This window comes from Perca fluviatilis, chromosome 12, assembly GCF_010015445.1.
Source record: "Perca fluviatilis chromosome 12, GENO_Pfluv_1.0, whole genome shotgun sequence".
Taxonomy (NCBI): Eukaryota; Metazoa; Chordata; class Actinopteri; order Perciformes; family Percidae; genus Perca; species Perca fluviatilis.
In genome coordinates, this window is record NC_053123.1 from 16,859,555 (window position 1) to 16,886,508 (window position 26,954).

The 26,954-nt window shown below is 38.7% G+C and overlaps 3 protein-coding genes across 4 annotated transcripts in view; 2 read left to right on the plus strand and 1 right to left on the minus strand.

Annotated features, from left to right (window-relative positions):
- Positions 1–2,672, minus strand: part of stk39 (serine threonine kinase 39) — a 28,534-nt gene extending 25,862 nt beyond the window's left edge. Inside the window, exon 1 of the mRNA XM_039818118.1 lies at positions 2,559–2,672. The gene's annotated coding sequence lies outside the window, so the exon portion shown is untranslated. The remainder of the gene's footprint in view (positions 1–2,558) is intronic.
- cers6 (ceramide synthase 6) lies at positions 856–16,910 on the plus strand. Its single transcript, XM_039818121.1, has 11 exons — positions 856–1,193; positions 2,361–2,466; positions 2,572–2,702; positions 8,452–8,509; positions 10,526–10,576; positions 10,698–10,790; positions 12,863–12,991; positions 13,288–13,394; positions 14,658–14,814; positions 14,988–15,011; positions 16,005–16,910. Exons 1-11 carry the CDS (start codon positions 1,024–1,026, stop codon positions 16,164–16,166), a joined length of 1,188 nt encoding a protein of 395 aa, XP_039674055.1. The 5' UTR covers positions 856–1,023; the 3' UTR covers positions 16,167–16,910.
- A 1,244-nt stretch (positions 16,911–18,154) lies between these two features.
- On the plus strand, positions 18,155–26,638 carry nostrin (nitric oxide synthase trafficking). 2 transcript variants are annotated; one of them, XM_039818666.1, is made up of 16 exons: positions 18,224–18,265; positions 18,445–18,530; positions 18,633–18,716; positions 18,913–18,975; positions 19,059–19,140; positions 19,239–19,301; positions 20,142–20,240; positions 20,365–20,490; positions 20,991–21,089; positions 21,175–21,300; positions 21,785–21,893; positions 22,049–22,137; positions 22,253–22,378; positions 25,786–26,041; positions 26,141–26,233; positions 26,313–26,638. In XM_039818666.1, exons 1-16 carry the CDS (start codon positions 18,239–18,241, stop codon positions 26,447–26,449), a joined length of 1,665 nt encoding a protein of 554 aa, XP_039674600.1. In that variant the 5' UTR covers positions 18,224–18,238; the 3' UTR covers positions 26,450–26,638. The 2 variants fall into 2 exon arrangements, with proteins under 2 accessions (XP_039674601.1, XP_039674600.1); XM_039818667.1 differs by lacking the exons at positions 26,141–26,233; positions 26,313–26,638 and having other exon boundaries at positions 18,155–18,265; positions 25,572–25,927.
- The last annotated feature ends 316 nt before the right edge of the window (positions 26,639–26,954 follow it).

A 26,954-nucleotide genomic window follows, 5' to 3' on the forward strand; every position in this document is an offset into this window, starting at 1 on the left:
ATATATACACTGAGTTGCCAGTTTACACTGAGCTATGACGAATGCAGTGTATAGAACAACCATGCAATAAATCCCTGAAGGTTATGATACGCAGTGTTTTGTTAAAATTGTTTTAAAGATGTCTCAATTTGACTTTTGGTCATTTTGGAGGCTATATAGTTTGTGATTCTGTTGCCTTATAATGAGAGATGTTTCTAATATTCCAGTGATATAAATGTTTGGACAAGATATTACACCTCTCTGTATGCAATACAGTTCAAGAGCACCACAAACTGCCTCAAAATATATATATTTATAAACACATATAGTTTATAGGTGCCCCAAGAGAGAAGCTTTGGTTTTCTTCCATTTAAAGAACATAACAATACTAGGTCACATATGCCTAATTAATGAATTTCACATCCCTGAGGTCAACTAGCCTACATCAAAACTGTCATTAGGTGGCGTGGTTTACCAACATGATGTCGTCTGAAGCCCATCGCTCAAGTGTTACCATTCTAATTGCGCTTAAATTTCACCGTTGTACTAACAATTGATTAATGATCAGTTTGAGTTTGGCAATAATAATACATTAAAGGTGACGCCTCACCTGGTAGGCAGGATATTGTGGGTTTCCTACTAAAATAACACCAATAAATGTGTAAAACTAGCGAAATAAACTAAACAAAAAGCCATTCAGTCTTACCTCCACTGTTAGGTTGAGTTAGCCTACTCTAAAGGTGCGATACAAAAAGTGGTTTACCTTGATTACGCTGTTGTATAGCTGGCATACTGTAACGTATAGCCTACACTGTCACTGACTGTATTGCATGACATTTCAACGCACCAATCACTTGCTTAGGAGCTGATTGAGTCTACTTCCCTACACTGGGATAGCTGAGGGGAAGAGGACGGACGGCGACCTCGTACGGATATCTCATCATCAGCCGAGTCTGCACGGTCAGATCGCCTGCGAGAGAGCTCCGGGATACAGCGGGCCGTCGATTTCTCTTTCCACCCGGTCACGGTGTCTGCTGCAGGGAGATGGCCGGTATTTTGGCGTGGTTTTGGAACGAGAGGTTCTGGCTCCCACATAATGTAACCTGGGCTGACTTAAAAAACACAGATGAAGCAACGTTCCCGCAAGCCGAGGATCTCTATCTGGCGTGTCCTTTAGCATTCTGCATCTTTATGATACGGCTGGTTTTCGAAAGGTGGGTCTAAGCACATGCGGTAATCCATGTGGCTGTGGTACAGTACGTTTTGTTGTGTCGATGAAATGCTCCAGTGAATGATGCCGCACACCCCGCTGTCCATGTTTGTCAGTCTGTTATCTAAACAATTGCCTCTTATCTGGTTAGCCCACAAATCACCACGGTTGATCATCCTTCTCCTGCAGGCCCGCAGCATTACGCGCTGTCTGCATTTGATGCATCTGTCAGAGAGCACACACACAGTGCAGCCAAGTTGCCATACTTGCCCAAATCCAGTTACTGTCCACTAAGCTCAAACCTGAATTTCAACAAAGCACCATGCTGGAGACAGGCTCCTTTTACTAATCCGGGTGGTTTGTTTTAACTCTACTGCTCCAGTTATGACATGGTGCATGTTGCATCATCTTAGCCTATTATAGAGCCATGATGGTCACAGCAATGCCTGTCATGCATATGTGTGTCAGAAGTCTCTTCTGGGAGTAGTGAGCCCCACTTAACCCTTCACTCATGTTCAGTATTTATCCCTGAAAACACAGTATGTTAATTCATAAAGTGAAGATCATCTGAAACAGAGAAGGCTACTGTATGACTCAAATGTATTAAATCCATGAGATAATGCATATAGCCTATCATGAATGTATTCATTGTATATTTACATAGTTGACTTGTTAACTTATTTGCCTATCCCCGCATCACTGCTTGCCAAAATAAAAATCAATTCAAGTGTTTTACTAAATGCAATCAGAAATGTGCAGATTGCACATGGTTTGTAAAGTGGCTTGCAGTATAATGCCAAATGCTTTGTGTCAAAAGGACAAAAAATATGATTTTCTCACTGCTGTGTCGTTCCCAATTCTTCTTTTATTCTACATGTAAATGTCAACCTTTCAACCAAAAATGGTCTTCCTCAAGATATCCCGTGGAAGACCATTTGTGGTCAAAACATTGTCATGTTCTGGTAGAGTAAAAGAAGAATTGGGAGGAAGCAGATGCACGTGTCCAGGTGCAGATAACTTACCCAGCACCTGTAAATAATTTATGGATATGCATGTGCTTCCTTGTGATTGCATGACTTGTGTCCCGTCCTTAAATTTAAACAATTTGCATTTAATTCACCAAAAAGATAATGTCTATGTGTTGATCTAGAAGATAATATTTTAATTGCAGGTTTATTGCAAGACCATGTGCCATGGGCCTGAAGATCCAAGCCAACGGGCCACAAAAAGCACAACCCAATGCTATCCTGGAGAAGGTTTTCACTGCTATAACCAAGGTGGTGCATGTGTTCACTTCATTATTGTTAATGTTTTATCTCATGACATTTGTGCCACAATGAAAACTACATCTAAGACATAGAGTGTGTACCTTGTCTTCCCAGCACCCAGATGAGAAGAGGTTGGAGGGCCTGTCCAAGCAGCTCGACTGGGATGTGCGGACCATCCAGCGCTGGTTCAGACAACGCCGAAACCAGGAGAAGCCCAGCACTCTCGCCCGATTCTGTGAAAGCATGTAAGTCAAAAATTCACTTTTAACACCACAACATATAGCATTGCCTAAATTAGCTGCAAGCCATTTTTCTCTGCATGTTATAAAATTCAAGTTTGTGGAAATGAACTTGCAGACTTTAAACTTGCCTAAGTTAGCGAAGATCATATCTGCTTTGTTGTTATCATGTGTATTATTACTTTATTGATGACTGGTAATACAGTTGTAAGTGAAGACTTATTCAAATAGGCTGCACTGCCAATAACACACCTGTGACAGTAGTAAAAGCAGGCATGATAACTATTTCATGTTCCTGCAAGTTAATTTCCATATTGTATGGAAATGAAGGGAAACTCTGCAGTTGCTTAATGTTGCTTGTTTCCAAACAGTCCAAGACCATGTCCTCACATTTGAGAAACCATTATGATGGTACTTCAGTTTTGGCAAACCGTAACTGTATCTTACATGGCTTATAAAGATTGCAACATGAATGCTGGTGCTGCTGTGGGATGATCGTCAAATGTGTCGTAACGCAGAATTGGCTAATCTGCAGTAGAGCATTTGCCATCAGGGAGATTGTTGTTACTTAACAGTGTGATGTTAAAGGCCAACAAGCCAGTGTGGCTGTCAGAGTAGAGTCATGTCTGACACCAGTAGAGCCAATCTGGCAGTTTGAGACACAGGGAGCCTCACATCTTCTGATCTGCCTGAGGCTGCTGTTCACTCAGGAGAACACTGCTGGCTGAGAAAACCACTGGACTCCTGTTACAACCTAACGGAAGAATCTGTAAAAACAAACCTGCTTTCTTATTAACCAGAAGAGACTGAGTTTGCTCTCCTCTGTAATATATTTGTGAGCTTATTGAACATGCTTAGCTGGCATTCAATCTGTATAAGCAACTGTACCAATGCTGTTATCTGCATGCAGTATAATTGACTGCAGACGATATTGAGCTCTGCAATAGTTTGGCAAGGTTTTCTGTCTCAGTTGCTTACGGTGCAATTCTCCAAACAGTGCCGACTTCAGTCCGTCCAGCAGTGATTGTGCTCTAATTAGGCCCTCATGCACAGCTGTTGCCGACTGATAGCATTCTTTGTCTTTTCATAATGCAAACAGAGAGTACGTAGCAGACACATCTGGTCTGGAAATAATGAAGACACTGCATAGATTTAGTTTACCAGCTATTGTTACTGCCTCTGTTTCCCCAGTAAATACAGAAAAAAACATCCCAACAAGTTCATGTATTGATTTTCTTTTTTTGTTGCAAGAAACCTACAGTAACCTCTTTTTTTACAACAGAAACTGAAATTCTTCAGGTCCTTTGCAAAAAACAATGAAAAATCACTGGATACAAGTATTATTTCACCACAGTGACAGAAGTTATTTGTGTTAAGAAAGATTAATTTAAAGCCTTTAAATTAGATTAAATGACAAATTAAGGTGAGCCGTGTTTTCAGGGTAGTTTTACCAGAGAGTCCCTCCTCTTGTCAGTTCTCCTTGGTTAGGGCGGGCGGAGGAAGAAGCAGGCTTTGATGTCCTCAATTGCCCCTTTTGTCTGATCTCATCTTCCTCCTTTCTCTTCTCTGCTTTCACAGAGAACAAAGAAATCATCTGAAGCAAAACGTTTGAACTTTTTTTTAAATATAGAGGGTATTTCTGTGACAAGATTTTAAAACACTTAATATATTTACTATTTTTATCTTGTAATATCTATCATTGCGTTGGCTTCAGTTCATATTTGATGTATTTGATCAAATGGAATGGTTTCACCTTTCATCTGTTTATAAGTTGAATAATAATTTTAGATGTATTCCCTATCTTGCAAAGAGTTGGATAATAATATTAATAAGCACCTTTATATCTGTACAGTACGCTAAGTATGAAGCTACCGCCATTAGCCGATTAGCTTAGTTTAGCACCAAGACTGGGAACATTGGTAACAGCTAGCCTGGCTCTGCCCAAAGGTAATAAAATACCAATAGCACTTCTAAAGCTAATTAACAGTGTATCTCAATATATCCCGGGCTGTTTCTTGGACGGGCGCAGTCACTTCCTGTGGTCTTGTCATCAGTGTGAGGTTGCCATGCAACCAGCTTAGACTTCAGAAAGTCACTGTGCCCAGCAAAGATATAGTCTAGCATAAACCTCTCACAACCACACATTTTTGTTTTTTGACTTAAATATTAAAGAAGCAAGATATAACGTGGGTGTATCCATATGTATAAGTGCGCTTTAGAGGTGCTGGTATGTGTCGATGTATTTTATTACCTTTGGACAGAGCCAGTTTTTCAGTCTTTGTACTAAGTTACGCTAACCAGCTGCTGGCTATAGCTTCATATTTACCATACAGATACAAGAGTGGTATCGATCTTCGCATCTAACTCTCGTTAAGGAAGCAAATTCCTCCAAATGCTAAACTTTTCCAATACATTTTTTTTGTTGCTGTTTTTGAGTTGGGTGGTTTATTATAATGCCTCGACTCATAGTTTTATCATATTATTAGTCTATATCCACGACGTTCCACTTCCGGGATTGGACCGTTGCCACCGGAAATTCCGCCGGATTTCACTGTTATCGATGTTGGAATTTTAAACTCCGGTCGATTTATGAGGACTATGGTTAACTGCTCCTCAGATCTCTTCAGGGTAAATCGAGACAGCTAGCTAGACTATCTTTCCAATCTGAGTTTTCTGTTGCACGACTAAAACAACTTTTGAACATACACACGTTCCACCAAAACAAGTTCCTTCCTGAGGCTATTTTGCAGCGGCACCGTGGTTCTGCCCGGTGCTTAGCGCCACCCATGACGATTGTGATTAAATGCCAATAAACCAGAGCACGTTTTTCTCCCATCCAGGAATGCTGTTTGGACTAGCCAGACCCTCCTCTGCAGCGCTGTGGAGGTGGGTCTGGCAAAGCGAGACAATCAGATTAATAACCAAAAATGAATACTTGCATTTTCTTGACAATTATTAGCCTTTAACTATGATCTCATAATTTGTCATTCCTCTTCTTTACTTTCATCAGATACAAAATCAAAGCCTGCAGTTGATTCTCAAAAATACATTTAGGCAATTAACCTCTGTAGAAACATGCTATTAATATCAGCTGAGATTACTAGTATTCTCATTACTGCTCTTCCTATGACCGATATGTTGGTGTATGATTTCATACCTTTTAACCAACACACCTCCCCAGAAGTAGCTCAGCAGACACCCAGCCGACATCTATGTTTGTGCTCAGCAGACGCTTTTACGACAGCTGAGAGATGAGCCATTTACATGTGTTCTTGAGAGACCACAGCCTTAATTTTAATTAGTTACAGTCTTCTAGCGCCACAGTAAAATAACTGTCTATTAACAAGTTTTTTTTTATTTGGCCAATTTAATATCAAGCAAAGAGGGAATATATCAAGGCTTTTGCACAACTGAATTGTGATCAAAGCTTGATCTTCATGACTAATTGTCATGTTGAACCATCTGAATGTAAGCAGTATCAGCCAGCTGGTGCTCAGACTACCCACCTGGAGAAGTGACAATGTGGAATTAAATGAGCCAGCATGGTCTGCTTTTTATTGTTTTATTCCAAAGCTAGTTGCTACAGTCATAATAAAGCCAGCCTCATTACTGAGTTTTTGATCAAATCAAAGTTGCATTACAGTCACATTGCTACCTTTTCTCATGCAATGCTTTGTCCAAACAGGTACATTTGATTTAATAGCAATCAGTGGATCCGTCCCAATTTAAAACCCATAGTCTCATCAGATATCATGAATGATTCATTAATGTATAATCAAGCTATTATGATATAAGCCATACATACATAACATATGCCAAACATAAGCCTACTCTTATTTTGTTATATAAACTACAGTTTGTAAGTTGTTCATCATAATACATTAACATAATTCTGTTCCACAGTTACTACCCAGCACTAATGAATATACAATTGTAATTGGCTAGTTTCTGCTACATTATGTGCAGAAAATAAACAGCAGCTCTAGGATAATTAAATTAATAACATTTTAGTTTTCCCACAACCAGTCTTTATCAACACTGTATCTGAAAAAGAAACGTAAAAATATGTGCCTGACTTCGGAAAAAACTGTAACTATTCACGGGAAGCAGTGGTGAGTCATTGTGATTGTACCTATGTAGCAGCGATTCAGCACTTGAAAAAGACTCTTGCAGGCTTGATGAACTAGTTGCCATGCAACAGTCTTTACTATGTGCCAGGTAGACTTGTCCAGTTAATTTGGTTTTACAATATGGTTTATCAAGCACAGTTAATGACGGCTTCCAACCCGCTTAGAATTTTTCTGGCATTTATTAAAAAGTAAAAAAATGAATATCCTGCATATCATACAAACATTCACCAAAAAGGACTATGTCTGTTGGAGAAGCTGATTTATCCTGTTCTCTTTTTGCGTGTTCGTGTCATGTTGTGTTTGGAGGCTCTGGATGTCAAAATGTGTTTGATTTGAGGTCAGCTGGAACAACCACACGGCACAACCTTTAAAGTATGCAAAAACTCCTCTCACAGGTCGTACAGCTTCTGTCACAGCCTGGGGCGTCATCAGTCAACATTTTCTCCAATGTCACAGAAATCAAGCTTTGTTTTCTGCCTGTTCCGTACGTTTTGCTTCATAAAACAATTGCACTGTATTAAGAAATGAATGTATATATCCTAAAATATAGGCTCGACTGGGAAAAACATTTAATCTAATTGGTTAAAAAAATAAAATCTGTGAAATGCTCTGACAACTCAATAACACACAACAGGGGGTCTCTCTTTCAAGCCTATCAGACATAATTAGCTTTTGTTCCCTGTAGAAACACATATGGTTTTGTCTGATGCAATTTCCAGAGTTGTGTGGAAAGGGGGCCTTGCTGGTTGGCCAGTCTTAAATCCTTCCTCTCAGTTGCTGACTGTTATAAGTTGGACATATGCACATCTACCTGCTCAGCAAGGCTTTGATCGCTGAAGTGTCGGTTGAAGCAGTTTCTTCTCTGCTTGTAAGCTCAGACCTCATGATCACCTTCCCTACCATTGTTTTGTTGTTGTAGTTACTGTACATTATGTGCAGGGTTATATAAAGCACAGATCAAGATGGACTGGGACAGCGTTAGTTTCTTGTCTTTGCCCCCGGATCTCACCAATGTGAAGTCACTGATGTCCTATTTTCTGTGACTCACCCCAGACTGTAGATGTGGGGAAGTATGAGCACATCACACCACTTCAAATTTCTGATTACAGGCATGACAGCCACATAGTGTGCCACAGCGTGCTGCACCTAGGGACAGAACTACATAAGCAGTTTACAGAACAAGTTGTGTTCATGTACATGTCCCCTGGTAATGTTTATGTTTTTTATCTAAATTATTTGCCTTCAGGATGTGATGTAGCTGCATTATTCTCTATAAATTGGTTTTAACATATTAAAACACTCTGCCTTTCCCTCTAATTTATTCATCCTTAACCGTAATCCATAATTGTATTATAGACTAGACTTGACAAAATTGAAAAGAGAAAGAAAAAAAGCCTAAATTAAAAGAATTGCAACACACTGTACAGCTAAGGGCTACTTTATCTTACACTTGCAATTTCAAGGCAGGGGTTCTCCATATTTAGCCTACAGCCTACTTAAAACCACTTCTGTTATTCACAAAAACAAAATGTAAAGATTGCAAAAGTAATGAAAGGTTTGTTACCAAAATACATTGGAAAAAAAGTCTTTATATTCATTATATTTTTTTTCTCTGTTTCTTTCAGGTGGAGATTTACATTCTATCTATACATATTTACCTATGGAGTGCGTTTCCTTAAAAAGGTAAGCTTTCCTTACAGACAAATGAGCATCAGCCTGCTGTTATGACTGAAGTTAGTTAGTTTAGAGTCACTGAGGTTCGACACCATTTTCTACAGCACATTTTGAAGTACATGGCTAGGATGAAAATTTTGTGGTTTCTGGCATGATTAGCGCCAAGTCATGAGATTGGCAAGTAAAATTGATGTTCTGGTCTAAGGGAACAAATTATATAAAGGTAATGTGTATTAAAGCCTAGTGCACAAATTTTCATTAATAATGGATTTTAAAAGGAAAGAGGGAGCAGCTGAAAAAAAAAACATTACCAATGCTAAACAATGCCATGCATTAAATATGCAAATCCATTTTTCACAAAGTATGTAGGACTCAGTGATGATTTGTTTGAATGTTTGCTGCTGGAATTCATATGATATGTGCCATTGCTGGCTATCATTCCATGTAGGATGTGTAATTCCAATGGTTACTTGAAATGCCTGCTTGCAAAATAACAATTGAGATGACTGTAGTATATAGTTAGAGTTAGGCTACCTGTTGACAGTAAAGTACATTAAACCTAACGTTACTGCTTCAGAGTAACGTAAAGATGCTGAGTGTTAACAGTAGAATATGGTGGTGGTGGTGGTTGTTGTTGTTTTAAATATATCTTTAATAATATTACGATTGGGCTGGTTCAAGGCTATGAACCAGCCACATGCTTAAATTAGCGCTTCAAAATAAAGTTAGCATGCTTTACTTTTGACGTGTTTTCTATGTGCTTCATAACTTCATAACATGAAAAACTATCAATTCAAGGCACAGTGGCAGTACTGTACGTTTTAATACCAGCAAACCAACCGCAATGCTGGCGTTTAACGTTAATGTCCATCATTTCTGGTACTAACATTAGCTTAACGTTATCCTCTGTGTGAGCTAGCTAGCAAGAACATTAGCTTAAGCGGCTAACGTTAGCTACATGCATGCCAACCTTTCTAACAAACATAATGCCAAAAATTTTTATATTGAAGGCTTTCTTGTCGAAGCACTTTTACCTTTCAAATGCTTCTGCCAAGGTTCTGAAAATCGATAATGATAATGTTACCATGCGTCGCTGTGCCACGCGTACTTCAGGGGATATAGGAGATTAGAGCATTAAACACAGCTCTCCTTGTTTAGAAAGTATGAGCCACACTTGTGAGAGTTAGAACTTGTGGTATTTTTGTCCAATGTGCCAGTTAAATATAAATGAAATATGTGGCTGAGATAGAATGCTATATTACATTCATATATTAAAAAAGGCATAAGAGCAATAGTTGAGATAGCAGAGTAGGACAAATCTCTCAAAGACACAAGTTGCATGATGAAGCACTTTGTGCAAATAGTGCAAATTCCCTGGCCTGGCAATCCCTGCCTCAGGCTCCAGTCTCTGTGGGATTTATTAATAGATCAAGTCTGGAGAGGAGAGCAGGAGATGTAAACTCAGTCACAGTGATGGGTCACTGTTTGCTTACACATTCTTATGTATTACAGTTACCATTTCTCTTGTCGTCCTGATGCCATATCCTTTTTCAGGACTTCCTATGAGGATGAACCCCCCTGGTTCCTTTGTAATCAAGCTTCCTTTAATGTCAAAGTATGCACTGTAACAAAATCTCTTTCAGTCATTCAGTATTTTAGAAACAAAAATGTTCACATTAATATTGATATGTTAAATCTGAAATGACATATTGAATTGAACTCCACTGTATGTGTGTGAACAGCATAACACTGCATTTATATTGCAGGTAATGGAGCCTGGAGCCTGCTCTTTCTAGGTTTCATTGAAACATGACATATGAGACTTCTCAGGGATTGAACAACAAAGTCTTTCCAGCGTTATCCCTAGTTTTTTTCACAGTACATTGTATTACAATGCTGTCTTAAACTAAGCCATTCTATCATAATTTTATGATATTTGACATTTTTAAAATATAGTCTAGTTTTATTTTTTTCATATATGTTACAAAATATAGATTTTTAAGTTACTCTTTTCATTTTCTGCAGACTGCATGGCTTTGGAACACTAAAGAGTGCTGGTACAACTACCCTTACCAGGTAAAAGTCTTTTAATACACCCATCCTCAGTAATCATGATACAACCAGATGACTTGTATTACCAAAACTACCTAGTTCTCAAATATTTGTTTTAACCTTGTTGCTTTTTGTGTTTATGCAGCCACTGACTGTGGACATCCATTATTACTATATACTGGAGCTGTCTTTCTACCTTTCCTTACTCTTTTCCCAATTCACAGACATCAGGAGGAAGGTAAGAATGACTGCAAGTCACACCAAGTTATGCATAACATGCATCTCCAATAACATGGGTAATTGAATGTTTGTTAAAAGATCTACTGTAAGGCAAAAAGTGACACTTTTAGTCACGTTTTTCCACGTCAGGAAGGTCTGTTCTGTTTATGCCATTGCAAGAAGTTTTGTCACAGAAAAGACATAATTTTTGCCTTGCCGTCCATCTCTTTTCTTACTGCCATGACTTTGTAACGTTTAGTCTGTTTGCTTTCCGCCTCAATGTATTCTCACTGATGTGTGAAATAACAAAATATTGCGAGGGCAAAAAGGATTAACACTTAACATTCAGAAATTGGATTCACTATCAAACTTCACAAAAATCTTTCTCAAGCTTTCCCCAACTATTGGTGCAGTCTGTTTTTGTTTGATATTGTGTACGCTTTTGTGTAATACGTCAGTTACATGATGGTGTCGTACAATACTCAAATAACATATAAAAGTTTGAAGAATAGATCAACTGAAATGGTTTCTCTTCACGAATGACATATTTCAAGTTTAGTCCGTTATTTATATAAATATTTAATCCTGAAAAATAATCCACAATCAACAAACGTACCATATCACAAGTGTTTGCATGTCACTGATAGCACTGCCTTCTTTCATGTATATTAACCATTTAAATATACTTCCAGCAAACTGCTGCAGGTGACATTAACTTTATATTCCAGATTATAGGTTTATACTGTATGCACATTAAACACATTGTACTATAAATAAAGTTTTAAAAAGGTTCAACTTGGTCAGTATTTGTAAGAACTGAGATTAGCTTGAACAAACATTCATCAACCCACTTTCATCTTCTTTTTTTGTCATGAAAATTGCTACACTTTTGGTTCATTAAGTATCAATTTGCATGCTTTCCAGCCATGATCTTACGCCTGTCTCCAGTCCATCCCCAGCTCTGCCCTCTTCACAAAAACACTTCACTCAATGTACTCACAGCAGCCCTCATGATGCCATGCTGTGTATGCCATCACTCTGTCATCTCTTTGTTGACTGTTGGCATGTTGTCTGTTTTTGTTTCTCCTTTCAGTTTTTTAATGCACAGTACTACACTGAGGAGGTCCTCTGCATCCCCTGCCAATTCCAGTATGTTCTCCCCGCACACTCTTGCCTTGCTTTCATTCTGTATCTTGCATCATTACTCTTCCTTCTCGTCCTCCTTCTCATGCTGTCTCCATTTGGGACTGGTTCTGGTTGCTTTGAGTTGATACATTTCTTAAGATTTGCTAGAGGAATGCTTTTCCATGCCAGCTGTCTGCATCCTTAGTCCCCTGGGGCTTCATTCAATGCTATCCCACACCTTACGGCTCATACTGTACCAAGACAGGACCAAAGCTAAACTATCATTTATTTTCACTTTTAACTACGATTTTAATTGTTTTACATTATGTTGAGCTTAGGTGATATGCTTGATTCTGAGATTTTTCCTCATATTTAAACAGTGGTGGAATGTAAACTAAGTACATTTACTGCAAGTGCTGTACTTTACTCGAGTATTTCCATTTCATGCCACTTTATACTTATTTTCCACTACAGTTCAGACGGAAATATTGTACTTTTTACTCCACTACATTAATTTGACATATATAGTCACTAGTTACTTTGAAACATTATTTGACATACAAAAGGTGGAGCTTGCTATTTTTGTTTGTGTAAGTGGTGATTAATTATTGTTTTGTCATAACTTTGTAAATCTTTTCATAGCTGCCAATCACAGCGGCATATGACGAACACGGTTTACCAAAACAAAAACAGGAGGTTTTATTTTGTGCAGCTAGTCACTTGGGCAAAGAACATTTTTGAAAATAGGCACTCATCAGAAGGGGCCTTGTCATTTTTTTTTTAAATAAAGAATTAATACACAATGATATGCATTAGTGCAAACACACAATGCTAATGTGTGTGTGTGATTTCATCACACGTTGGCACTGCACTAGACGCTCTGAGTAGGTGTCGCATGCAGTGACTCAAACAGTCGTGGGGCAGTATGTTAGTTGTGTGACATTTCCATGGCAACTGTGTCCCCAGGATTTCCTGATCATGTTCCTGCACCATGTGGCAACAATTTCCCTCATCACCTTTTCCTACGTGAACAACATGGCACGAGTTGGAACTCTGGTCATGTGTCTCCACGATGCAGCCGACGTGCTGATAGAGGTGAGGATGGGTGAGAGAAGTAAAGGCTGTGGATGGACAGATGGGCAAAGGGAGGCAAATATGAATGGGTGTGTGGGTGTGAGTGTTTGGAGTTTACATGCTTAGATATCTTTCTTTATCTACATCTAACTGCAGTCCTTATATTATGAACATTATGGCAGACTGTATCATACAGGCACAGTGCATGTTCAACATACTCTTTGTTGGAAACTAGAGCTTTTTAATTATATTGTCAGAGATGTTTCAAGCAGTTGTTTCCATGTCCAGATTAACGGTTGTTTCTTTTTTCTACCAAGGCTGCCAAAATGGCCAACTATGCCAAATGTCAGATACTGTGCAACCTCCTGTTTGCAATGTTTGCAATTCTCTTTATAAGTTCCAGGCTGGGAGTTTACCCTGTCTGGTGAGTGTAATTCTCTTTCTTGTGTACCATAGTTAGCATCCTTCTAAAGGCTGACTTCACTGAAGTAATGTTAGCCTTTCATTTTAATACAGTACAGTCCATACAGGCAGTAATAGACGTCAAAAGCTGTGCAGCAGATGCATGTGATGCTCTGCACATTTTGGCAGACCATCCTTGAAAATGCATGTCAATGCCACAAAGATCTCAGTGCTTTTTTACTTCTTTCTCCGCAACGGTGTGCAGTTCAGATACATCTCTGTGAATTTTGTTGCTAAGTAATAGTTACTATGGATACAGCAGCTTTAACATCTCAAATAAAGCCAAACAAATGAACAAATGAAATGCAGCACATTATGGTCATTGCTTTGTCATTGAAAAGTGTCTGGAGTTGAATCTTTTTGTTAAAACATCTAAGAGGTTTTGGTTTTTTTTACTAATAAGGATCTCTTATCATTTTCTGGTGCTGCTTTACATTGCATTTATTCAGCATTTCAAATTGTAGCCAATTTTAACAGGCCTTTCTGATATTTGCCAGATTTACCACAAATCAATGTTAGTCCTTGAAAGCGCGTACATCAGTCATCAAGCAAAGGGAGACATGATTTAGTTTCTCAGTCGGGCAGCTGCAGTCTGCTTTTCTATAAAATACCATCCATTCTTGATCCGCACAGAAAATCTATTTCAGGCATCTAGATTTAAGCTTGTCTTTAATAATAAAAAAAACAACTAATGTGCAGCATTGTAAGACAGCTTTTTAAACAGTTTTAGCCAACACCCCACAGCTCTCTGCCTTTGTTTCACTGTAAAATTATGATACACTACATTTTAGTCAGCCCCCACCACACCAGTAGTAAAGTTGTCATTACTGTAAAACTGTTGCCATGGCTTCAGTATCTGGAGGATGATTCAGACAGCCATTTGCAGGATATGTCTCAGGGATATATTTAACAAGAATCCTTGACGTTTTGATTGCATGTCACATGAAGCCAGGCCACCACTCTTTTTTCTCCATTAGCAATTTTAAATATATATTTCTTGTATTGGACTATGAACAAAATAATTTTTCAAAGACACACGTCTGTTTGTGCTACAAACACGTCATCAAAGGGCAGGTGTTGCATGAAAGACGAAGAGCTGGAGCAGAGCCCACCTTGTTTCTTTTCACTGGCTTCTGCCACTAACAGAGAGAGCTTTTACTCCTTGTGTTTTTCTATGAAACATCTCAAGTTAATTATCTCCCTCCCCCCTCTGTTGCTATGGAAGGATTTTAAATACCACCTTGTTCGAGAGTTGGGAGATTGTAGGGCCCTACCCGTCCTGGTGGGTCTTCAACCTGCTTCTGATCCTGCTGCAGCTACTTCACTCCTTCTGGTCTTACCTCATAGTGAAGACAGCGTGCCAAACCATCTCCAAAGGAAAGGTGAGTCACTACACTCAGCTCTTCTTTCAGGTCCCTCTGCATAATCCTTCCATTTATACCTGTTCTTGCATGATAAGGTGTTTTGCTGCTAGTACATAAATACTGTGTAGTGCTGTCAAAAGCCACTTTTGACTTTCCCTTTCTATTCTTTATGCTAACCTGCATCCTTCAAGGTGGGAAAATGGAATCCGTTGCATGTAAGTAGCCTTAAAGGGAAACATCTCAATCATAATGGTGTACTGTGTGCTTTGTGTATAATTTCATACAGCATTCTCCAGCATCCATGCAATCATTTGCATTCATCATGACCCCGATTGTCAATATCAGCCCTAACCTAATCTGAGCAGTTTTAGCTATATGCTCCTGGCATGGCTCCGGGGATGCAAATGTCAGTATATTGGTTGGTCCACCACTTTGGTCCAGACTAAAATATCTCAACAACTATTGTACATACGTATACACCCTGAAATCTTGTACAGACATTCCCGGTCCCCCGAAGATTATTTGGTGATCTCCTGCCCTTTAGTCTAGCGCCAATAGCAGGTTAAAGTTTTCACTTATCGTGTGAAAATCTCAACATCTACTGGGTGGATTGACACAAAATCTTGTATAGACATTCATGGTTCCCAGACAGTTAATCCAAATTAATTGAGATTAGTAAATTGTAAATCTTATGTTGGATGAATCTACACATACCATGTTTGATTATATAATGTCAACGTTAATAAATATAGTAGTTGATCGACAAAAAATGATGCGCTTTTGATGCTGTTCTCTGTTTAAAATCACTGTAAATTGAATGTACAGAATATGGGTGTATGGGTTTGGACTGTTCGTAGGACAAAACAAGGTCAAACTCTGTGAAATTGCGATGGGCATTTTCCATTATTTTCTGACATTTTACAGACTAAATAATACGGCAATTAATCGAAAAAACAATAGTGAGATTATAAATAATTTAAAAAATCATTAGTTGCAGTCAAAATAATGTCATGTTCAGAGGTCTCTTCAAAAATGGTTTGTATGGCCGCTTTTACAGCCTGTTGCTTGATATTGATTGGCAGAACGCCTCCTGGTTTGACACACAAAAAACCATTTGTATTGCCACCACACATGGCTGCCACAGATAACGACACAGATAAGAATTTTATTAAGAATGTAATGTCCAACCATCCCTCTTATTTCTGCAGGTCTCTAAAGACGACCGCAGTGACATCGAGTCCAGCTCTGATGAGGATGACAGCCCCCCACCCAATCACAAGCTCCACAGCAGCAGCACCACCAACGGGACCAACAAAAATCATGGGACCAATGGCTACCTGACAGGGCCCCCATATGCCGATGAACACTGACTAACACAACATTGGAGCCATGCTAAAGACACCATCCATCCATCTGTGTGTGTGTGTGTGTGTGTGTGTGTGTGTGTGTGTGAATGCAGTTTTCAGTTATCAGTTTGATCCTTTACTAATTTCCTCGTGCAATTTATTCTCTTCATCTATATATTTGTATCAAACTGCACTCAGTGAAATATCAAAGCACTCCTATTGGTACAACCCACTCTCTGTTTAGCCAGTGAATAAAATTCCAATTTATGATGTAAGCATGCTACTTTAACATACAGTAGTCTGGCATACTGGGGGTGTGTTTTTCCTTATGTTCGTGTTTTTCTATGTTATTTATTTTTTTATAAATATGTTTGCAGATGGTGGGACATCTACTTTACTTTGATGTCAGTGTTAAAGATGAAATAATCTTGAACACAGATGTTTTTTTCACACCACACATCATAAGTATTAGCAAAATGCTAGATACCTGGGTTTACTTTCAACGCTACACCCCCAAAGATATGCCAAAAATGTGTGACGTTTTCTCACATTTTAAACACATTCTCCACTCAAACTGTGTAAGAGATGTCAATAACAGTATTATGTGTGTCTTATATGGCTAGATGCTGTATTCCCTATTAAAGCATTTGGTTAAGTATTCTGATACGTTTCTGGTAAGCATTTCATGAAAAGCCATTTGTCCTCTAAGGAGACAGACATGAGTTGTTTGAGTTATTCAATAAATTAAAAAACATGAAGATTGCAAAAGTGTGTGGGTCTGTTCACTAAGGATACGTTCTGACTGCAGGCAAAAGTGGTCCAAATCTTGATTTTTTTTTTGGTGTCAAGTGACCAGGTCAGACTTCTTCAGAAGTTGTGTGAACACTCAATTGCCCAGATCAGATTTTTTCAAATCAGATTTAGACCACTTCCTGTGGTCCCGAATCAGACCAAAGTCAGATTTTTTTCAATGCGGCCGCAGTGTGAACAACCAAGGTGGATTTGATGCGACTTTTATGTCAATCTACATCGACATTTGTCACAATTATGCGCTGGCAGGAGTTAGCCCTAGACACAGACAGTAAAATTAAAAACTTGACTAGGCCTAAACACATTGGAATCTGATTTGGCCACAATTTAAAGGTAATGTGAACAGCCAAACAAAAAATCGGATCTGAGCAAAAAATCCGAATTAAGCATTAAAACTTGCGGTGTGAACGTAGCCTAAGTGTAATTAGCAAAGAAAACCTTTATCGAACCCTGGTGGTGAATTCTAATTTCATAAAGAAATTACTTTTGCCAAAAATGACTTGAGATTTATATATTCATGAATAAACATTAAGAAATGACGCATAAGGAGAGCCATAGGCCTTTTACAGACATTTTGATATGTCACATTAGAAAAAGCATGTAGATGATAAAATGTTGCTTCTGTTTCAGGGTCCAGGGTCAGTTTCAGGGTCCTGGTCCAGAGCCATCGTTGTTGATATTAGCGACTATAATCAACATTTTTATATTAACAACGATTAACATAACTGCTTGTATGTGAAAGGGGTCGCTCATAGTGACAAACCCACAGAGAATTATCCACGACTCTGCAGGTCCCCTCAGTTAGCTACTAGCTGGTGAACAAAGTGAAGCATTTAGCAGCTAGAGAGTTGGTGTAGACAAAAACTGGTTGTGTGAATAGGCAAATGTTTGCTAACAAGCTACACCTTCTTTTTGCTGCTCCAAAAGTTGCCAAAAATGTTTTCTTACCAACATTAATAGTTGCATAGTACATAGCTGGTGTACTTTTTAACATGAAATAATAAAGCAACTTATTTTTTGGGGTCATCACTGATTGGCCGAGTGACAGATAAGAGCATTTGTTTGATGTTTATATCTTATCCTTTATTTATTTATATCTGCAGCCGACTGACTTGCCATCCTGCTTGAGTTTACATTTGTAGGTTCTTTTTTTTTTTCCCTCTCACTGGAATTTTCCTTTGTATAGGCCACTGACAAAAGCTCAGGTGATTTCCGCATGAGTGACTTTAGGAGGAGGGTGGTCAAAGTTCCAAGGTCCAAAGTCAACAAACAGCCACAGTCTTAAGATGAAGGACCCTATCAGCACCTGCTCTGTGAGTATTTCTTTGACCAGTTCAGTACAGTGTACTTCCGAAATGCACTGGAGTAAAAAATAAGATTTTAATATGCATTTTATTCACACCTGACTTTGTATCGGTTTGAATTTCCGTTGATTCAGGCAGCTATTGTTTCATGACAAACATCTCATGGAGCCTTATTCTCTGTCTTTCAGTATAACCAACTCTATCAAAATGTTAAACGATTTTCAAAAACTGGAGAGTACTTCTGCAAAGAACTTATGGCAGTTTTTCAGCAAAGGTAGGTTCAGTACAGTTACGGCCTTCCGACTAACTTTTAATGACGACAGAGTTACTGTTTGACTCAGTTATCGTCTCTGGCTGCAATCTTTTCCTGTTTTAGGGCTGAGCTGGAACTAACTTATTCCAAAGGACTACAAAAACTTGCTGGCAAACTCATCAGGGCCTCAAAGGGAATGTCAAACAAGTAAGAGACAGTTCAGCATTTAATTGGTTCTGTCTTTTTGTGTTCAACATGACCTTTTCCTGCCAAGTGCTGTACAGTAATAATGACATCATGGGAAATAGTATGAGCCTAGCAACTTAGATGTGATCAAAACACGGGCAGGTGTCAGGCAAATGAGGCCACAGCTCTAACCTTTTCACTCGTGCTCCCCACTCAGTTCCACCTACAGTGCCTGGTGTCATGTGTCAGATGAGATGTACTCGAGAGCAGATGCCCACAGGTAGTTTTTAACCCAAGTTCACTTTATAACTATGTCTGTCCACACAATTTGGATTTAAATATGGTGTGTTGTTCTAATTTCAGATCATTAGGAAATGCATTTCAGCAAGAAGCAATTCTGGAAATACGACAAGTTTTAGACGAGCATAATAAGAGGAAGAGGCCTGTATGGAATTGATTCTTTATCTTTGTATCAGTATACCGTATCTGTCTGTTCAAGCTTCTGTTCATTATGTGTCTCTGACCTGTTCTGTGCTTTAATAGCTTGACAGTGCCATCGAAAGAACTGGAAAACTTTTTACTGCTAATTGGAGTGAGCAACTCAAGGTAAAGAAAACAACTGTTTTAAATATAGCAGAGATATGAATCAGCTAAGACGGAGTCTCAGTATGTATAGATACCTCCATAATGCATTCCTGAGTTGATATAAGCTTTAATAGTGCATTATGATGTGTTAGAACAGTTACCAGCCATTGAAAGTAGGATTACAATACTTTACAAATTTTCGATCAGCCACAAACCATTGCATGCTAGGTTATAAAGTCCTAGAAACATCTTGGTACTGTTGGTAGTTAAAATATTATGACCAACCATAACCACACTCTTTGCTCACCTTACAGAACAGCACCATAAGGTTCATTTCTGCAAAATTGATAATGAGTGACTGTAATGTTTGAATTAATGAAAGTATTTTATTTAAATGAGTGGCTGTTGCTATGAAACACAATATATCATAGGGTGTATTATAGCAACCTTTACACTGTAGTATGAATGTGTTGTAATGCAGTATGTAACCGTTAAATATGAAGGATTTGTACACATTTGAACACTTTCCTGTTCTTTTTGCAAAACAACATATACTTTTGTCTTGCTTTGAATTTACATGAAGTATCTTAAATATGCAATAACTGAATTACCGGAATTAAGACTTTTTAAATTTAATGTAGAAACACCAAAAAATAGATATTCTTCATATAAGTTCAGCAGGCAGTTGTATTTATGTAGCCAGCTCAAATTCAAATCTGGCAGTTTAAAGTTGCTTTAAAGAGATTCCCCCTCAATTAACCTGCACATGCTAAATGTAATCCTATTCAGAGTTTAACTATTTGCTTTCATCATATCAGTGATATGTTAATGCTGATTATTGCGTGTCCTCACCTAAAACAGATAAAGAAGAAATTGCATGGACTAACAAGAGAGCATGAGGCTTTGTTCAACTTTGTTGACAACAACAGACAGATTTGCACAGAAAAAGAAAAACAAAAGGTTCAGTATATGACTACCAAACCAATGTTTCATACATTTTCATCATCTGGGGGTGAATCCTTGCTGGTAAAGATGCCAACAAGTTTGCTAAAAGATTTTTGTTCTCTCCTGTTCTTGACTACAGATGCTGAACAGGCTGACAAAGTCTGCAGAGATGCAGGCGCGGGTGGATGAGGAGTACTTTAATGTCAACATGGAGGGTCATCAGATGAGACTCAAGTGGGAAAATACACTGAAAAACTGCTACCAGGTGCGGAAAAATACTCTCCTGCTTCACATACTGTAGGCATTTAGCTGTTCTCCTTATCCAGAGTGGCTTCTTTGTGAGTGAACAGGTAGGTTCAGTGCCTTGTTCAAGGACACCCCATGTATGATAAGAGTTAAACCATTGAGCTTTTTGTTGCAGAACATGCTCTATAAGCACTAGATCAGTCTATCGCCCAAGTACACTCATTGGAGCAGCACATTACCACAGTCCACCCAGTGTATTCTGCAATTTATTTCATGCTGTTTTTCTCACACATTTTATCAACGTGCAGCAAAGAATGGTAGCTTTTGGTTACTGTACAATCTTTTCGTCACTATGAACTCATTTTCCTCAGTGCTTTTGTTCAAATTGTGCCTGTAGGTGTAGACGGCAATCATCCAACAGGAGGTGATATGTGATATGCTGCACAGAGTAAATGACAAGGACATAGGATTGAATGTGCTGCACACAAAGCATCACAGCGCTACTTTCTGCTTTTTCAGATCATACAGGAGCTGGAGAAACAGCGAATTGAAGTTCTGTGCAACATTTTGAGTAGATACAACCTTCACATGTCCAGCTTTGGGCAGACCCTCAAACATGTAAGTCACCCCGACATCCATTCTGCTCATTAAGTATGCACTTAATCCTTTTATGGATGTTATAACTTATACCTGCCACTTCCAGGGCCAAAGGCAAATAGAACAGACAGTCCAAAGGGTGGATATGGATAAAGACATACAAACCCTGGTGGAGGAAAACAGCATCACAGCTGAAGATCACAAAGCAGAGTTTTTGATGGCCGATTATTTTGTAAGTCTGCAATTTCTTACTCAGAGAGCTTGTGTGCAGGCCACAGATGCAGTGACTCACCCGTTCAAAGACAGCCAGTCATCTCTGCAGGGGGTCTTCTGATGCAAGCCACAGAAATAAAGATGTATTTATCATTTTGTGACAGGGCCTGGCACATGAAGGCTGTCTTTTTAAGGGTGCTCTATGTATATTTACTGTTTGTTTTTTTACATTTTGTTTATGTAGTTGTCAGGTTGCACTCTGGTCTCCCTTGAAAATATGATAGTCATCCCAATGGGATTTACCTGATTTAATAAAAGGTTAAATACTGCTATATGAATGTGCAAAGTGCAGTGCGTTAGTGGCAATAGCATGTTTGTAAAATGCGCAGGAAATACTTACAGCACAAAAGACCTTGTAGCCTTGGCACATATTGCATCAATGGTAGATTGTAACCAAGACTATCTTAGTTACCGATGTGTGGTCTGTGTTTTGGATGCATCAGGAGGAGGACAGAACATCACTGATGGCCAAAGACCGAAGAAAAGAGGCCATCAATCTCAAACTCCAGCGTCTGGAGGACAGTATTACAAAAACCAAGAAAGACCGTGAAGGCAAGTTCTGCACAAAAGTGCTTAATGCACTAAAATTACACAATATAATCTGATGGGGACAAAATGTCTTTCAGTAAATCTCAGTGATTCATAATGGACAGTACCATGATGTCATTCATTTCATTTCTAAGTGACCTTCAACATTCTCGTTGCAGGAATTGAAAAACTAATGAGAACATATTCTGAAAATCCATCTTTTTCAAACCAAAAGAACCTTGAGGAAACTGAACAGCAGAGTGATGAGGTAAACATTGTGTGTAGAGTGGATGAGAGTGATGTTTACAGATGCATATTTACCTTAAATTGATCATAAATTAGATTTGATGATGTGTTTACTAATGCCATCTTGTTACATGCAGAGTTCTCTCAAACTGGATCTCCTTGAGGCCACTCGCTACAAACTCTCTTTATCACTGTCTGAGATAGAGGGGAAAACCAAGTCCTTTTACCGATTCAGTGACAGCATTGTGAAATGGAAAGACAAGGTAAGACAACATGCATCATCTTCAGGACATAAGGTATGTTCTGTGGTAGTCTGGCTTTGACAGTCCCTTCTCCAAAGCGCGCTGAAGGAGGGTCTGGCTACTCCACTATAGCATTCGGGGATGGGAGGAAAACGTGCTCTGGTTTAATGGCATTTCTTTAAACCAATCAGAATCATCATGGGCGGTGCTAAACTCTGCACAGAGCCGCTGCACAAGAAAACTCAGATTGGACAGATAGTCTAGCTAGCGGTCTCAATTTACCCTACAGAGATCTGAGGAGCAGTCAGCTATGGAGCTAGATTTGTTTCTTTATTACATGCGAGAAAATAAATGATTTGAGAGGGAAAAAAAAGTTTGAGAGCAAAAGTTATCACACTGATAGCAAAAAAGCATTTTATAAGAGAAAAAAAATATTTGAGAGAAAAAGTTTTCATACCAACAGCAAAAAATAATATTTGAGACTAAAAAAAGTTTTGAGAGAAAGTATTTTCTCATAGAACATAAAAAAATATAAATTTGAAATTTTTTAAAATTATTTCTGAGAAAAGAAAATCTCTCTCAAAATACTTTTTTAAACTCTCAAATATATATTTTTTGCTATCAGTGTGAAAACATTTTCTCAAAAAAAAAAAGTGTTTCTCTCAAAACGTTTTTCTTCTTGCTCTCAAAACCTAAGTCTTTGCTTTCGATGCAATTTCTTGCTCTCGTGTCAGGATTTTGCTCTCGCTGTGAAAATAATGTCATGGGCGGGGCCACGTTCCTATTGGCCAGTCGGGTGAGCACCGTCTTGTCTTGGGAGTCGAACTGAATCATTACACTGGCTGAGCAAGCTCAGCATCACTGAAGATTAAACATTAAATAGGCTAACCCTAAATGTAAGCTAGTTTGCCATTACTGATGCGTTTGTCAGATTGACATGGACAAAGAATAGCACTCATATTCATGAATGTGTATTATATTATTAGCATGCTAATTGCTAGAAAAGCTAATCACTAATTAGCCATCATGCTAGGTAAACTTGCAAACTCACCTGGTTTGTACCATTTTTAAATCAAATGCCAAATGAATGTTGATTTAGATAGTTTCACTCCTTATTTAGTGAGCTAGTTTCTACCTTTGCCCTTGCTAGCCTCAAAGCACCTGAAGAGTAACTGCTTGATCATCATATACAACCTCCTGTACAACTTTCAGCTAGTCTGCATGGAAGGTGGCAACCCTATAGCTAGCCAACGTTAGATAGTGATTGATATACCGTTTGAAAGTGTCCCACCTAGTTTTGTGTAAAATAGTCTTTGTATGGTTGTTGCACACTATGGTTGTTGAAAACATACCCCTATGAAATGAGACGCCACTTGGGTACATCATCATATATACTTAGGTCTGTTTGCAATCAATATTTCTATACACTGCATGGTGTGTTTATCTGTTTCAGTTATCAGTGTTTTGAATGTCATTGATGTTCAGAAACACTTTTTGTTAAAAAAAAAAAAGTCTTTATTTCCCAAAAGAATAAACATAACATGCAAAAACATTATAGAAAAATGTAGAGAACCATTATCAACTATTAGAACAATAACTTAGATGTCACACTAAAAAAGGCACTCAAATGTATAAAACTAAAAGACACACAAGACCACAAACAAACAAAACTACAGCTATTCTGAAATTCCAGACCATAGTGTGATGCCTGTTGGCCAGTAACCTTTCCCTCCAACCCCATTTCTTTCATTAGTGTCCTGTATCATAACCAACAACAATGTACAGGTACATGAACAGGAATGAATTCAAATGATTACTGCTCGTTTTCAGCCAGAAAGTGGATCAGCTGCTGTGTTTCCTCCGGCGTCCCTGTGTGATACAGGACGGTATATGTAAAGCATGTGTCTCCAAAGCAAGTAGTGTTATGCACGGATATCAAACTAATTTCGCTGCTAATGGAGTTTAGTTAACAATGTAGACATGCATGCAGTCAAGGCAGAGAAATGCGGGACTGTTGTGCAAATCAGCAATGTAACGTTAACGTTAGCATAGCAAGCTAGCGATTTTTAAAAACGTTTCAGTTACAAATATAGTTGCAAATATCTATGTACATGATTGTGTAGAGCACAAAACAAGACTGTCGTAATTTTTAAATCAATTCTTTAAGCCGAAAATACTTACATTTATGGGTCTCTCTGGTCGACCTGGCAGCCATTGTTCCTTGTTGCGCAATGTATCTGGATACCCCTGGCTGGCATTGCTCAGCCAGTGTAATGATTCAGTTCGACTCCCAAGACAAGACGGTGCTCACCCGACTGGCCAATAGGAACGTGGCCCCGCCCATGACATTATTTTCACAGCGAAAGCAAAATCCTGACACGAGAGCAAGAAATTGCATCGAGAGCAAAGACTTAGCTAGGTTTTGAGAGCAAAAAATATATATTTGAGAGTTTAAAAAAGTATTTTGAGAGAGATTTTCTTTTCTCAGAAATAATTTAAAAAATTTCAAATTTATATTTTTTTATGTTCTATGAGAAAATACTTTTTTTTCCCTCTCAGATCATTTATTTTCTCGCATGTAATAAAGAAACAAATCTAGCTCCATATCAGCAATAGTCCTCATAAATCCACCGAATTTAAAATTCCAACACAAAAAAAGCAGAAGGAAACGGAAAATAAATGCATCCGGGAGAATTTCCTGCAGCGTAAAAGCAATCCTGGAAGTGGAACGCCAATGATATAGACTAGTTCTGTCGTAGTGGTAATCTATTGGCTAAAGGAGAGGTTTTAAATTGTAATGCCACTGGTTTTAATTTAAAGTTTTATCTCAGTAAAGCATTAAATATCAACACCCTGGAGCAGCCTCTGGCTCACCCAGTAAGAGCATTTGCCCCATGTTGGCAGAGTCCTGCAGTGGCACGGGTTCTAATCCGACCTGCTGCCCTTTGCTGCGTGTCATGCCCCATCTCTCTCCTCTTTTTCTGTCTAACCACTGTCACTGTACAATAAAAGGGAAAAGTCCCCAAAAAATAATCTTTAAAAAAAACAATGCCCGTCATGTTTCGGATGGGTTTTTAATCATTTAATCATCAGTCATCAAATAATATTAATTACACAACATATATTTTTTATTGGATATTGCTTTCATGTTCTTATGCAAGACAGTAATCCTGGGATTGTCAATGTTAAGGCTTTGTCCCTTTTTTCCTTTTAGAAGGTTTGGTCAAGTTTGCATTCCAACAACAACAAACCCTTAGAGTGGCAGAAGTTGGATGTTGTATACACTATTAGTCAAGGCAGGTCAATTTTATTTTTATGGCCCAAAAGCACAAATGTCAAAGAGCTTTACAATCTATATGCAGAAGTACTTCTGGTTAGGAATTACAGTTCTAGGATATTATGTAACACAAACTACTTTCCTTTCTGAGGACTGTGAGCACAGCGTTGTTCAACTGACTCGCCCAGTCAAACTCAGGAGGACCCCATTCAGATCCCGACAATCACTTAGAGCTTCCATCATTTACAAAGGACCTGCTGAGTTTGTGACACAGCAGTCTGTGGAGACTTTACCAAGCGCCACCGACCAAGTCACTTCCACAGCTGCAACACAAGCAACTGCAGCTGCAGAGTGTGGCAGCACCCTTAATGGAGCTCTGCCTCACACTGATGATGACAAAGGACAAGGTAATCCATTTCCAGCACAACACAAAGATTTATTTCTTTTCAGCACATTTGGAATTGCATCATGAAATTAAAGCAATTAAAAATATCAACATTGAACAGGTCAAATAACACAGGAGATGTGCAGTATGGGAAAATGTAAGGTCCTGTACAATTTCACACCTCAACAGGATGATGAATTGACTTTGAAAGAAGGTAAGTGGCTACTTAAGTACAGAACATCTAAAACACTAGATAATTATTCTTATACAATGACTGAATTTTTGTTTCACAGGAGATCTTCTAGACATTTATGGAAAGGAAGAGAATGGTTGGTGGATTGGCAAACTTGATGGGAAAACCGGCCATTTTCCATCAACCTATGTTGAGGAGCTGCCTGTGTTAAGCGGCGTCAAATCATCTGATGCCTGACTGACTTGACTCATCAGCAACAAAAATACAAAACTCACCCTGAATCAGAGATTCACTGCTGCAGTGGCAAAAGTTAAAAAGGCAACACCTGGAAGCCTTATCTATCTATCTATCTATCTATCTATCTATCTATCTTATCTATTTATTTATTGCAGGAACATCTGTCTGTCTGTGTGTGTGTGTGTGTGTGTGTGTTATGCGCATTAGAGTCCGGATCGGGCCGAATTTTTCTGTCCGAGGCAGGCCCGTGTCCGAACCCGGCCCGAGCCCGACATGCATTAAGAAATTTGTGTCAGAGCCCGACCCGAGCCCGACATAAAATCTCATTTGTTTTTCCTCATACGTATTTTCATTTTCATTCGGAAATGTCAACAGATGAGCGCATCAGCGCACACGGGGCAACAAGCGCACGTTAATCAGCTGTTAACATGTTCAATGGGTTAACCTTTCCTGATCGCTTCGTTTCCGACCGTGATCAGAAAACCAGGGGAGACTCATTACCTCC

What these genes read in the sequence shown, in the direction of transcription:
- cers6 (XM_039818121.1), top strand. Translation starts at nt 1,024, where the DNA reads ATGGCCGGTATTTTGGCGTGGTTTTGGAACGAGAGGTTCTGGCTCCCA. An exon ending in ATACGGCTGGTTTTCGAAAG is followed by an intron (nt 1,194 to 2,360) that starts GTGGGTCTAAGC and finishes TTTTAATTGCAG; the next exon opens with GTTTATTGCAAGACCATGTG. An exon ending in CTGGGAGTTTACCCTGTCTG is followed by an intron (nt 13,395 to 14,657) that starts GTGAGTGTAATT and finishes TTGCTATGGAAG; the next exon opens with GATTTTAAATACCACCTTGT.
- nostrin (XM_039818666.1), top strand. Translation starts at nt 18,239, where the DNA reads ATGAAGGACCCTATCAGCACCTGCTCT. An exon ending in ATTGGAGTGAGCAACTCAAG is followed by an intron (nt 19,302 to 20,141) that starts GTAAAGAAAACA and finishes CACCTAAAACAG; the next exon opens with ATAAAGAAGAAATTGCATGG. An exon ending in TTGTGAAATGGAAAGACAAG is followed by an intron (nt 22,379 to 25,785) that starts GTAAGACAACAT and finishes TTCCTTTCTGAG; the next exon opens with GACTGTGAGCACAGCGTTGT.